We start from the raw sequence: 13,729 nt of genomic DNA, 5'->3' as shown, positions 1-13,729 counted from the left end.
TGAGACTAGTAGGGTTCCATTTTTACCGATTTAGGTGACGAAATCCTAACAACAAAAATAGCTACAACAGTTACTGAAGATGAGGGCCGCATAAATAATTCCCCCTACTACTCTTTATTCGAAATGTTCTAGTTGGAGTCGATACATCAGCATATTAATCGTAGCTACGCTTTCGATCCAAATCACGTTTACGAGAATGAAAATAAAATACATTTGCCTATACACGTGGTAATTCAGATCCCAGTATTAATGCCACCGCGTTTTAGATGTGCGATCATTCCCATTGCTAGCTAGCTTAAGAAACACTTCGACTAATGAACGTTTTCTGGCTGTGGCGAGTCTAATGGAGAATTCGAAACATTGTAGAATATGTTTGGAGCTATGTAGCCGTTTATTTCCTGGGGTGGTGCAGAATTATCCTACTAAATTTACTCGCTAATAACAGTATTTTGTTATTTCGACAAACATCCCAAATGATTGTCATATAAGCGGTGACATAAAGGTAGAAAATTCATGTTTTTGACTCCAGAAAGCTCTATGCTACAGAAACTACACATCATTTTGCCATTTTCAGTGCGCAATTTCCGGCTTATTCATGTGTGGGGTAATAATAGAGGGCTGTTTGCCTGGGTTGTCTGCTACCGTAGTGAAAGGTGTTTGCTACTGCAAGGGAGGTCTGATTTGTTTTCGGTTCTAATCTCGATGGAGGCAGATAGACTATTAGTAAAGGAATTGTAGGAAATTCTCGTGCTCCCAATGATTTTAACTGAATTTGATTATGAATCTTCACGTATTGCTAAATTTGCAAACTTTCATGGTAGGTCAGCAACGGTAATCCAGTATGACTGGTCTGAAAGTTGACACAGACCGTTTTGCGGCCGAATGCGCATAATATTTTGCTAATTCGTAACCATCTGGGGTACTTTGTCTTACTAAAACAGTTATGTTATCTCGATAAGCTGAAATTCATTTTTATTAGTACAGTTCATATTAATTAGCGTTGCTTCTTCATTTATATCTTACATTTACGTGTTGTGTTTAACACACTAATCAGCATTAATATAGTCTTACACTTGATTGCTAACAGTCTGACAAAGTACAGATAGTTTTTCAGTTTCACGCCTGCGCATAGTATGTTGGTAGCACTTTGTCGCCTTGCCTGCTATACTGTGTAGCAGACTTTAAAGCTGTGCGGTTCAGCATAACGAAAAGGCGGAGAGTCTCGCTCGTTTTGTCCACGACTGTACGTATCTTCGTAGTGAACAAAGTTATAAGAGAGCAGTCTTGTTGGTTAATGGCTCCCTTGCTGCGTTTTCTTAATACGTTTTGCTCCTGCACAAAAAATATTTGGGGTGGTAACGCTACTTTAAGGACACCTTCCCATATAGTGGCAGCTAATGTGAATTCACCAAATTCAGGGATGTGATACAGCTTAGGAGCCAGTGAACGGCGGCCTTACCTTCTTGGGATCCATGTCGTCCAAATGGTTCTGAATGAACTGTACACTGGCAGCGAAGTCGGCCTGGTTGAATTCGTACGGGACGTTCCAACCGAGCGGTCCGAACTTGCGCCTCTCCTGTACCACGGTGTGCAAGAAGGCCACGGCGTAGAGCAGCGGCGGCCACTGCGGCTGTGTCGAGTAGTCCAGCGTGTCCTGCCACACACACACATCACAGGAAACATGCTTCGCATTTCTTTCTGTCAAGCACCTGCTACTGTCCGCAGGGATAGATTCGCAGTTCAAGTTAAGCATTAAAAATAATATTAAAAGGGGAACGCTGTCCTAATGTTCCGCAAATATATATTTATTTGCTCACGAACTTGTTTTCGGGCTCTTAGGCCATCGTCGGATGACAACTGAATGTCGCAGTCACAAATAAAATGAGGTGCGACATGTACAAATACAACTTACCAAAGTGGAAAATGCTCCTATCGTAGAACAAAAAAAGGAGAATACGTCCTGGGCGGAGTTAGGGATGTAAGGGAAGGGAACTACTTTTTCCACATATCTGGCAGCTTAAAAGACCTGTAAATCAAAAAGTCTTGACACATTCCGCTTTTTTACTTGTTAGTACGAGGGCAGTTCAATAAGTAATGCAACACATTTTTTTTCTCGGCCAATTTTGGTTGAAAAAACCGGAAATTTCTTGTGGAATATTTTCAAACATTCCCGCTTCGTCTCGTATAGTTTCATTGACTTCCGACAGGTGGCAGCGCTGTACGGAGCTGTTAAAATGGCGTCTGTAACGGATGTGCGTTGCAAACAACGGGCAGTGATCGAGTTTCTTTTGGCGGAAAACCAGGGCATCTCAGATATTCATAGGCGCTTGCAGAATGTCTACGGTGATCTGGCAGTGGACAAAAGCACGGTGAGTCGTTGGGCAAAGCGTGTGTCATCATCGCCGCAAGGTCAAGCAAGACTGTCTGATCTCCCGCGTGCGGGCCGACCGTGCACAGCTGTGACTCCTGCAATGGCGGAGCGTGCGAACACACTCGTTCGAGATGATCGACGGATCACCATCAAACAACTCAGTGCTCAACTTGACATCTCTGTTGGTAGTGCTGTCACAATTGTTCACCAGTTGGGATATTCAAAGGTTTGTTCCCGCTGGGTCCCTCGTTGTCTAACCGAACACCATAAAGAGCAAAGGAGAACCATCTGTGCGGAATTGCTTGCTCGTCATGTGGCTGAGGGTGACAATTTCTTGTCAAAGATTGTTACAGGCGATGAAACATGGGTTCATCACTTCAAACCTGAAACAAAACGGCAATCAATGGAGTGGCGCCACATCCACTCCCCTACCAAGAAAAAGTTTAAAGCCATACCCTCAGCCGGTAAAGTCATGGTTACAGTCTTCTGGGACGCTGAAGGGGTTATTCTGTTCGATGTCCTTTCCCATGGTCAAACGATCAACTCTGAAGTGTATTGTGCTACTCTTCAGAAATTGAAGAAACGACTTCAGCGTGTTCGTAGGCACAAAAATCTGAACGAACTTCTCCTTCTTCATGACAACGCAAGACCTCACACAAGTCTTCGCACCCGAGAGGAGCTCACAAAACTTCAGTGGACTGTTCTTCCTCATGCACCCTACAGCCCCGATCTCGCACCGTCGGATTTCCATATGTTTGGCCCAATGAAGGACGCAATCCGTGGGAGGCACTACGCGGATGATGAAGAAGTTATTGATGCAGTACGACGTTGGCTCCGACATCGACCAGTGGAATGGTACCGTGCAGGCATACAGGCCCTCATTTCAAGGTGGCGTAAGGCCGTAGCATTGAATGGAGATTACGTTGAAAAATAGTGTTGTGTAGCTAAAAGATTGGGGAATAACCTGGTGTATTTCAATGCTGAATAAAACAACCCCTGTTTCAGAAAAAAATGTGTTGCATTACTTATTGAACTGCCCTTGTATTAGCACCCATGTCAGGTAATATAATGCATCGTGTCAAGTACGCTGACGTGACAAAAGTCATGGGATACCTCCTAATATCGTGTCGGACCTCCTTTTGCCCGGTGTGGTACAGCATAGACTCAACAAGTCTTGTAAGTCCCCTGCAGAAATTTTGAGCCATGCCGCCTCTATAGCTCTCCATAATAGCGAAAGTGTTGCCAGTGCAGGATTTTGTGCACGAACACGCCTCTCGATTATGCCCCTTAAATAATCGATGGTCTTATGTCGGGCGATCTGGATGGATAATTCATTTACTCAAATTGTTCAGAAAGTTTTTCATACCAATTGCGAACAATTGTGGCTCTGTGGCATGGCGCATTGTCATCATAAAAATTCCATCGTTGTTCGGGGACATAGAGTCCATGAATGGCTACAGATGGTCTCCTAGTAGCCCATCATAACCGTTTCCAGTAAGTGATCGGTTCAATTGGACCAGTGGACCCATTCCACTCCATTTCAATACAGCCCTCACCATTATGGAGCCACCATCTGTTTCCACAGTGCCTTGTTGACAACCTGGGTCCATAGCTTCGTGGGGTCTGCGCCACAATCAGACCCTACCATCAGCTCTTACCGAGTGAAATCGGGACTCAACAGATCAGGCCACGGTTTTCAAATCTTCTAGGGATCAGCCGATATGGTCACGAGTCCAGGAGAGGCGATGTCGTGCTGTCAGCAAAGGCACTCGAGTCGGTCGTCGGCTGCCATAGCTCATTAACGCCTAATTTCATCACACTGTCCTAACGGATATGTTCGGTACGTCCCAAATTGATTCCTGTGGTTATTTGATGCATTATTGCTAGTGTGTTAGCACTATGCAGACACCACTGGCCTCAGTCGTTAAGTGAAGGCCGTCGGCCACTACGTTATCCTTGGTGAGAGGTGATGCCCGAAATTTGGTATTCTCCGTACACTATTGACACTGTGCATCTCGGAATATTGAATTCCCTAACGATTTCCGAATTGGAATGCCCACGAGTGTAGCTACAGCTACAATTCCGCATTCAAAATCTGTTACTTCCCACCGTGTGACCATAAGCACATAGAAAACCTTCACGTGAATCGCCTGAGAACAAATGACAGCTCTGCTAATGTCCTGCCGTTTTATACCTTGTGTATAGGATACTACCGCCAACTGTATATGTGCATGTCGCTATCCCATGACTTATTCTCATCTCAGTGTACAGTAACATGATAGATGATGTCCTGTCATATAACATGACACATGCCATCGTCTCATCCATTATGACGTATGTCAGATCGAGCAGTGCGACATAACGTGTCAAAGTTTAGAATGCATGAATCCCCACTGTGGGATATTTCCTATTATAGATGCACCCGCACTTACGGATACTTCCTATTGTAGATGCATTTCACTCTCGAGCAGCACGTAAAGCTGTTTCTATTTGTTCTTACGTCCCTCACCATACATGTAACAGAGGGTGGATTTGGGGGAGTAATAGTCCTTTCGTGGAAAAAAATCAATCCCGCCAACAAAAATTGCTTTAGCCCCCCCCCCCCCCCCCAGGAATAAATCCATCCCCAGGAAATAAATTTTATTCTACCAGAAAAAACTTTTTTAGCTGTTACGCATATGCATTTCAGCCATATGTTCTATATTGCTTACTATGGCCGGCGAAATTTCTTGATTTTTCGCAGAGCATCAGGGATTTAGTCTGTAAATTACAAGATGCGGGTGTGCCAACACCTTACAGCTAAGAGAGCTCACTGGACTGGTGACTTAGGGTTCATTCGTAAAAAAGTACGAATGCATCAAGATCTAAATGTCTTTGAAGCTGTCATATAAGTTGGAAAGCTAGTTACCTTCTTTTATATCCCTAACTTTGCCCAGAACGTAGTCGCGTTTTTTTGCGCTATTATAGGCGCATGTTTCATACTGGTTTCCGAATTTTACTCTACTACAATTTTGACATTATACCACTATAGCTTCGCAACCTATGTGGATTACTGTTGAGCCAGCCGACGACTGTTCCGTTATAGGTGTTTCTATTGCCTTTCGAACCATGTTGCCTGAGTTGGGCATCATCAGTCTAGCGTCTCTACAGTTACGTGCCTGGTATGGTTGAACCTGTCCTGTATAGCCAATTGTGTCCTCAGAGCGCATTAGACTCACCATCATGTGTTTCATATTCTTAATTTTTATTATTTTGTTATACATTTTTAAATTTTTATTTTTATTTTATTGTTCTTTTTTAAATTTTTTGTTTTATTGTTATACACATTTTATTGATATACGCATGAGGCTGTATACGTTAACATACCAAAAATAACCATATATACATAATACAGCGCACAAAATAACAACAAACATAAATATGATATCGTACGAAATATTAAATATTCTGCGAAGTTGGTGATCACAAAGTACGTAAATAGTTTATGTTACGTAGATAATCTTACGATACGACCATATTACATAAATAAGCTTACTTAAAACTTATTATATCGCAAGATCAACGATTTGTGTAAAAAATAAGAAACTACTGAATAGTATACATCTTGTTACTATCTCTTACATTAAAATTCTTGTGATTGTCTATTTAAAGTATGCAATAATGAAAACTGAAAATTAAGAAACGGCCGCTAGAAAAAGCCTCATGTGAATTATTTTGGCGCGAAAAATTGCAACAACCAATCCGAATTGCGTATGAGTATGACTGGTGAAATAAGCAGAAGAACTGTGAAACAATGTATGCACGACAAAATACTATCAATCTGCAATTTTAAACATTTTACTGGCTTTGATCGAGAAACAGTACGCTATTTAATTACAGAACGTATATACAGCCACTTCAGCTGCACAAAATTTTGTCAATTGACCACGGTGTGATTACATGTATTCCATATAACTTTTTAATCTGATGAAGATTGCCCTAGTGCAATCGAAACAGTGGTCAATCCTCAAAATTTTGTGCAACCGCAGTGGCTGTATATACGTTCTGTAATTACTATAAAGTTTTCAATCCGGTACGAAAATTGACGAACTTAAACTTGTTTTGCGAGAAAATAATTTTTTTACATGATAGCATGGTAATTTTTGAAGAAAACGCAGTAAAACATTTTCTGTTGTTCAGAAATAAGGTGACCTTTGGCTCTGAGCACTATGGGACTTAACTTCTGTTGTCATCAGTCCCCTTGAACTTAGAACTACTTAAACCTAACTAACCTGAGGACATCACACACATCCATGCCCGAGGCAGGATTCGAACCTGCGACCGTAGCGGTCACTAGGTCACCTTTCTTCTGGGAATTACTTTTATAGCGATTTTCGTGTTAGTTACTTCCCTGTGTGGTCATCGAAAAATCTTCAAATGCTCGATCAAACAGTATATCCTTTTGTACAGGGCTGGGAATAATTCTCAATTGCAATAACCAGTTTTTTAATTACACTATGTGATCAAAAGTACCCAGGCACCTCCAAAAACATACGTTTTCCATATTAGGTGCATTGTACTGCCACCTACTGCCAGGTACTCCATGTCAGCGACCTCAGTAGTCATTAGCCATCGTAAGAGAGCGGAATGGGGCGCTCCGCGGAACTCATGGACTTCGAACATGGTCAGGTGATTTGGTGTCACTTGTGTCATATGTCTGTACACGAGATTTCCACACTCCTAAACATCCCTAGGTCCACTGTTTCCGATGTGATAGTGAACTGGAAACGTGAAGGGACACGTACAGCGCAAAAGCGTACAGGCCGACCTCGTGTGTTGACAGACAGAGACCGCCGACAGTTGAAGAGGACCGTAAAGTGTAATATGCATACATCTATCCAGACCATCACACAGGAATTCCAAACTGCGTCAGGATCCACTGCAAGTACTATGACAGTTAGGAGGGAGGTGAGGAAACTTTCGGGATTTCATGGTCGAGCGGCTGCTCATAAGCCACACATCACATCAGTAAATGCCGAACGACGCCTAGCTTGGTGTAAGGAACGTAAACATTGGACAATTGAACAGTGGAAAAGCATTGTGTGGAGTGATGACTCACGGTACACAATGTGACGATCTGACGATCCGATGACAGGGTGTGGGTATGGTGAATACCCAGTGAACGTCATCTGCCAGCGTGTGTAGTGGCAACAGTAAAATTCGGAGGCGGTGGTGTTATGGTGTGGTCGTGTTTATTATGGAGGGGGATTGCACCTGGTACTATAACAGAACAGGCCCACATTAGTGTTTTAAGCACGTTCTTGCTTCCCACTGTTGAATAGCAATTTGGGGATGGCGATTGCATCTTTCAACACGATCGAGCACCTGTTCGTAATGCACGGCCAGTGGCGGAGTGGTTACATGACAATAACATTCCTGTAATGGACTGGCCTGCACAAAGTCTTGACCCGAATCCTATAGAACACCTTTGGGATGTTATGGAACGCCGACTTAATGCCTGGCACTGGGACGGACGTCAGAGCTGGCCCCTCACATGTTCTATCGGGGACAGATCCGGAGCACCTGAACATCACGCAGACAGTTCTTAGTGACACATGCCACTTGTGGCGGAGCATTGTCGTATTGAAAAATGCCACCATGATGCTGTACCGTCAGAGGCAACACAGGAGGAATCATGATGCCCGTGACGTACCGTTGTGCCATCAGAGCTCCATCAATCACTACCGGCTGTGAACTGTGTGAAGGCATTCCTAATTACACATATAAAATTATTTTCGTGATTTTCTTTAGATTTATATTATTTTTCTTTTGTTCATATGGGCTTTTCTAATTGTGATTATGTAACATTCTACTGTGGTTTTTAAATGTAAAGATGTAATTGTGATTCTTTCGTTTGCCAATGGATAAATATGATTCTTGCTTTGTACCTGTGCTAAAGATTGTAAAGTTCTCTTTTGGAACATTATTAATTGTGAAAAAATGCAGTCAATAACATTTATAAAGATTTATGTAATTTACGATAACGAAATAACATCTATAGACAGGGGACAGCGATAGTGGTGTCGATAGTCGAAACGTTGTTGTGTAGTAGAGGGGTGTGTCTGTGAAGCGTGCGCGGAAAAATAGTACTGTGTTTTATGAAAAGCATACGTAATTGTATGGACAGTGATACCGAACTATCAGATTGTTAATTCCCTTTACCACTGTGGTATGTAATGCCATCGCCTGAGAACTTTAAGAGCAAATAAACTGGACTGTGAAAGTGCCGCTAACAATACTTTGTTGTGGCCGACACGAACAGTGCTTTTATACGAATGAACTTTGCTGGTATTGGTTTTTGGTGGTGGAACTGTTGTCTATCACATTCTATCAAGCCGTGAAAGTGAAGACTTTAATTAACTGTGCAATATAAATGACTTTCAGTGACGTTGTCGACGTTTGAAATTCGAGAACAGAGTGGACATTGTTTACGGTGTGCTTCACACAGAAGAACAGTTCTATAAACTGTGTATTTGTGGCTAAGAAAAAAATTGCTCTGAGCACTATGGGACTTAACATCTGACGTCACCAGTCCCCTAGAACTTAGAACTACTTAAACCTAACTAACCTAAGGACATCACACACATCCATGCTCGAGGCAGGATTCGAACCTGCGACCGTAGCGGTCGCGCGGTTCCAGACTGAAGCGCCTAGAACCACTCGGCAACACAGGCCGGCATTTGTGGCTAAGACTATATGAATGTGACGAACTGTGTAATTATGGACGATAGCGTCACGGACAGTGCATAAAGTGTAAAAACGAGCGATGTCTATGTAATGTACTTTGAAAGAGAGGACATGTCAACAACGGTCGTATATTGGCGTCTTGTGGTTTTTTTATCACCACGGGGTTAATGATACAGCTGTGTCGGAACTTTATTTGCGTTTCGCCGGAGAAGATTAACCAGCGGAGCTGCCTGTATCCTGCTCTCATCAGCGTAACCCGCCGACATCGTGCTGCCCAACGCAACGCTTCGTATGCAACAAAAAGTTAAGAGATTTCGCCGAACGCTATCCCCTGACCTAGAAACTTTCTTACTCTATTAAAAGTATAAGAATTACAGACTCTATTCAAATGAATTCTTTGTTTAGTTTATGTTTTCTTTCTGCTAATGAAAATAAAATTACAATCAGTGAATTAAAAGTTGCCTGGTAGTCATTGTTGAAACACCAGTAAATATAAACTTCTTCCTCTCGTTAGAAGTAATTCTCCTTGCATGTCAAAATTATTGTAGTTATATTATGTAGTTTTATGTATTGTTATGAGACTATATATATGACTGTGACTAATAAGAGTATTTGTCGCGAAATATGGCGTCGCGCGAAAATTACGGCGACCGCCATAATTGCTGGCATTCTGACCAATAACGTAAAAGCTGTTATTCCCATATTGGTGCATTTCCTGAGGTGAGCGTGAATTATAAATGTCAGCTGTCAAATCACGTCGGGACTGTTTACCCAGTAATAAAAGTTTTTGATATTGTATTGCTACGAGTCGTAGTGTTAAGAGACACTGGTTATACTCAAAAGTGGGTAGAAGTATGGTGAACCGCCCCCCCCCCCCCCCGCCCGCCAGTGTTCATGCAATTATTAACAGTATTGTGTGTGATTCACGAAATTTTCTCACTTTTTCTAATTCCTTTCAGATATTGTCTTAGATGTCTTTGAAGTTTCAGAGAATATATACACAATTTTGTCGGTTCAGGTTAGTTTCAGAGCAGTTTCTCGTGAATATTAGAGTTTTCAATTAATAAACAAAGTGGGATCGTGACCAATTGAGATGTATAACAAAGAGTGCGGTTTTCCAACTAGAATTTTGGATGACTTCACAGTTCAGATTTTGATAATTATTTTTCCTGTGGGATGAGATGATCAGATATAGCGCCACGTTGTGACAGGACAGTGTTTTAGTAATACTGTCTTTTCGAACCTGTCAATCTTAGGATCGATGTTTGAAATTTGTAAGAGTGAAAATAGTATTGTTTTGTTTTGTGTGGGTTACCTTTTGTAGACAAAATGACAATAAGAAGATGAGCGTGTAGCTAGTTTCAAGGTGTGGGAAAGTGTGCAAGGAAAAAATAAAGAAGAAGAGTTTGTTATGGAAAAGGTAGATAAAGGATTAGACATTAAAGTGGAACCAGGTGTCAGAAGAGAAGCAGATGAGAAGGAAGGAGTGGAAAGTGTGTTAGCATTGCAGTTGATGAAAATGGAAGGAATGAAAACAGAAGTGAGTGAAAAGCTAGAAGCTGTCAGCAAAACCCAGGAAAAAATGGGTGAAGAAATAAAAAAGCTAGATGAAAAGTTTGAAAAACGTCCGAGGGAATTTAAACAAGAAATGGAAGATGGGTTGGAAAAGAAAATCTTGGGCTTTAAGTCAGAGGTTGATAAAGATTTTGAGTAGTTTACAGATGACGTTAAAGACACTTTTAAAGAGACAGAGTTTGAGTTAAATAAGAAGCAAGAGAAGGTTGAAAACATCATAAGGGAAAGTGTAGAATGCTTAGATAAAAACATTAAAACCCAAGCTACTGAATGCGTGAAGGGGAAGGATGAAATTAAAGATTATTGCAAAGGAATGTTCCGTGAATATAGACAAAAGACTAAGGCAGAAGTGGAAGATATTAGAGAGACTACTGCTAAGATTAAGAATAGGGTAGGGATTTTAGGAAAGACAGTACAGGGTAAGCAGTTTACTGCATCACCAGTAATAGTGCAGATAAGGGATGGTAGTAGTTTCAATAATATAGTTTTTGATCCTAGTGGAGATGTACATCCCGTGTCTTTTGTGAATAGTTTGAGAAGTCAGTTTACTACAGATTGGTCAGAAAAGGACAAACTAAGGAGGGCAAGTGCTTGTTTAAAAGGGGAAGGTTTAGATTGTGGAGCTGATGCACCAGGAAAATATGAAACATTTCAGAATTTTGTGTCAGCGTTTTTGAAAGAATACTGGTCGAAAGAAAAACAAAGTGATGTCATAGAAGCTTTTAAGAAGGCCCCATGGTATGATAGGAGGAGTAGGGAGAATATGAGAGAATATGGTGAGAAATGGATAAGTAAACTAAAACATTTGGACAGCCCATGGAGTGGCAAGGATACTATAGAAGTATTGATAGGGAAGTTGCCTCCTAATAGAAGATGTGGGTTGATAGGAAATGTTAGTACTATCAAAGACTTTCTGAACAGAGTGAGGGATGTGGATAGGTGGCAAGTGGGCTGTTCATTTAATGAAAATAGACATGTGGATGGTCATTATGGTAATCAGGATAGAGTAGGGAGAATGAACCAAGTAAATGTTAGAGGTAGGGGAAGAGGCCGAGCCCGAGGAGGTTTTAGAGGAAATAGCCAAGGTTATCAGACAGTAGGGGAATCACGAGAGGGAAATAGGACCCCGCTACAGTGGAGGCCCATGCTGGGGCGGGTCAAAGGTTAGGGCCAATTGAATTTTCAAATCACCATGGTAATGTAAGGGATACAGTGATGGGTAATAGTATTAGTAACGATTATGGTGATATGGTGTGTAGTCATCATGGTCTGGTGATGGAAGAAATTGGACCTGAAGTTAATGGTGAAGGTGGTAAGGAATTAGGGGACTCATTTCAAAATGCAAGTGGTAATAGTGAAAGGGAGAGTATGAGTAATCGTTGTAGTATGGGAGAAGAGAAAGAAAGTAGTGAAAGGGATGCTTTCCATGCATGTGATGATTTAAGGAAAGATGCTAGGCTAAGAGAAAGGTCAATTTCTGAGGTCAATGGAGGGGTGATGAATACACATGCCTTGAACCATAAAGAGAAAGTAAGCAATGAAGAAGATGTCAATGTTTGTATTATTCACAGAGATGTAGGAATAGCAGCTGATGATGAGGAGGAAGTAGGTGTTTGTGCTATTCAGAAATGTTTAGAAGGGAAGGAAAGTTCAAAGTTGAATTGTGATGACTGGGCTCATAATGAAATTGAGCAGGATTTCTTATGTGAAGAAAGTAGTGATGATGGTGATAGGATTAAGCAACCTTTTGTGAGAATTGGAATGTATGGTAGGGAAGAAAAATCTCTTTTGGATACAGGTTGTGAAATTAGTGCTATTGCTGAAAGTTTATTTAATAACATAAAGGAGCATAATGAAGTGATAACTGTACCAGTAGTAGGTTTGAAGATAGTGGGTGCTACAGGGAAATTAAGCAAGGTAATTAAACACCATATAATTTTGGAATTTGAGATTGGGGGCATAGGTTTAGTGCATAATTTTTTTTGTAGTACCTGGGTTAACAGTGAATATTATATTGGGCCTGGATTGGTTGACAGAGTGTAAGGCGGAGATAAATTGTGGAGAGAGTTTTGTTAATTTTTAGGGGGATGGGTCAAGGATCAGTGTGAAGTTTGATGGATTTTTATGGTATTTAAAAGTGAAAATGATGCCTGTAGTAACTAATTTGGGTGATGTTAAACTGAACTTGGAGTATAAGAGTGAGGAGGATACAAGTGGACTTATGGACGCATTGAAGAACCAGATGTCTAAAGTTGAAGGGTTAAATGAATGCCAGAAAGAAGAACTGAGAGAAGTTTTGTGGGTGAATAGGGAAGTTTTTTGTGACAGGCCAGTAAGAGTAAAGAATTATGAATGTAAGCTGGATATCAATACGCATGAACCTTTTTCGAAAAAACCTTATTCCTTACCATTTGCACAGAGGGAGGCGGTAAATAAAGAAATTGAGAGGATGTTGAATTGTGGTGTTATAGAGCGAGGGAAGAGTGAATATAATTCACCTCTTGTCATAGTGGACAAGAAAGATGGTAGTATGAGACTAGTTATTGATGACAGGATGTTAAACGAAGTGGTAATGGGAGAAACTGATAGGCCAGAGAGTATAGAGGGGATGTTACAGAGGTATCACAAAGTAAACTATCTTAGTAGTCTCGATATGACCTGCGGATACTGGCAGGTGCCACTTGCTAAGGATTATAGGAAGTATACAGCATTTTTGGCAAACGGGAAGTGTTATCAATACACTGTTAGTGTGTCTGTTTTTATACGAGCCCTTGATCAAGTATTAGGACCAGAGTTGAGTTCAAAACTGACAATATATGTGGATGACCTATTAGTTGCCTCTGAGTTATGGGAAGAACATTGTTGTTTATTAAATGAGTTGTTTCAAGCCTCAAGGAAAGGGGGCATGACCCTGAGACTCAAAAAGTGTGAATTTGTTCGCAAAGAGATAAAGTTTTTGATAGTATTTGGTCAACTACTCGTATTAAGATGGATCCAGACAAAATGAAAGCAATTAAAGAGTGTCCATCTCCAAGAAATAGAAGAGTTGAAATCATT

The 13,729-nt window shown here is 41.1% G+C and overlaps 1 protein-coding gene across 1 annotated transcript in view; it reads right to left on the bottom strand.

Moving 5' to 3' along the window:
• The window catches only part of LOC126249493 (dynein axonemal heavy chain 5), an 856,962-nt gene that overhangs the window by 65,415 nt on the left and 777,818 nt on the right, over positions 1–13,729 (bottom strand). Inside the window, 1 exon segment of the mRNA XM_049951144.1 lies at positions 1,460–1,654. Coding sequence (XP_049807101.1) covers positions 1,460–1,654 — 195 coding nt within the window.

The sequence above is a fragment of the Schistocerca nitens genome, chromosome 3, assembly GCF_023898315.1.
Source record: "Schistocerca nitens isolate TAMUIC-IGC-003100 chromosome 3, iqSchNite1.1, whole genome shotgun sequence".
Classification (NCBI taxonomy): domain Eukaryota; kingdom Metazoa; phylum Arthropoda; class Insecta; order Orthoptera; family Acrididae; genus Schistocerca; species Schistocerca nitens.
The sequence above is the reverse complement of the archived record's forward strand: the minus strand, read 5'-3'. Positions and strand labels throughout refer to the sequence as shown.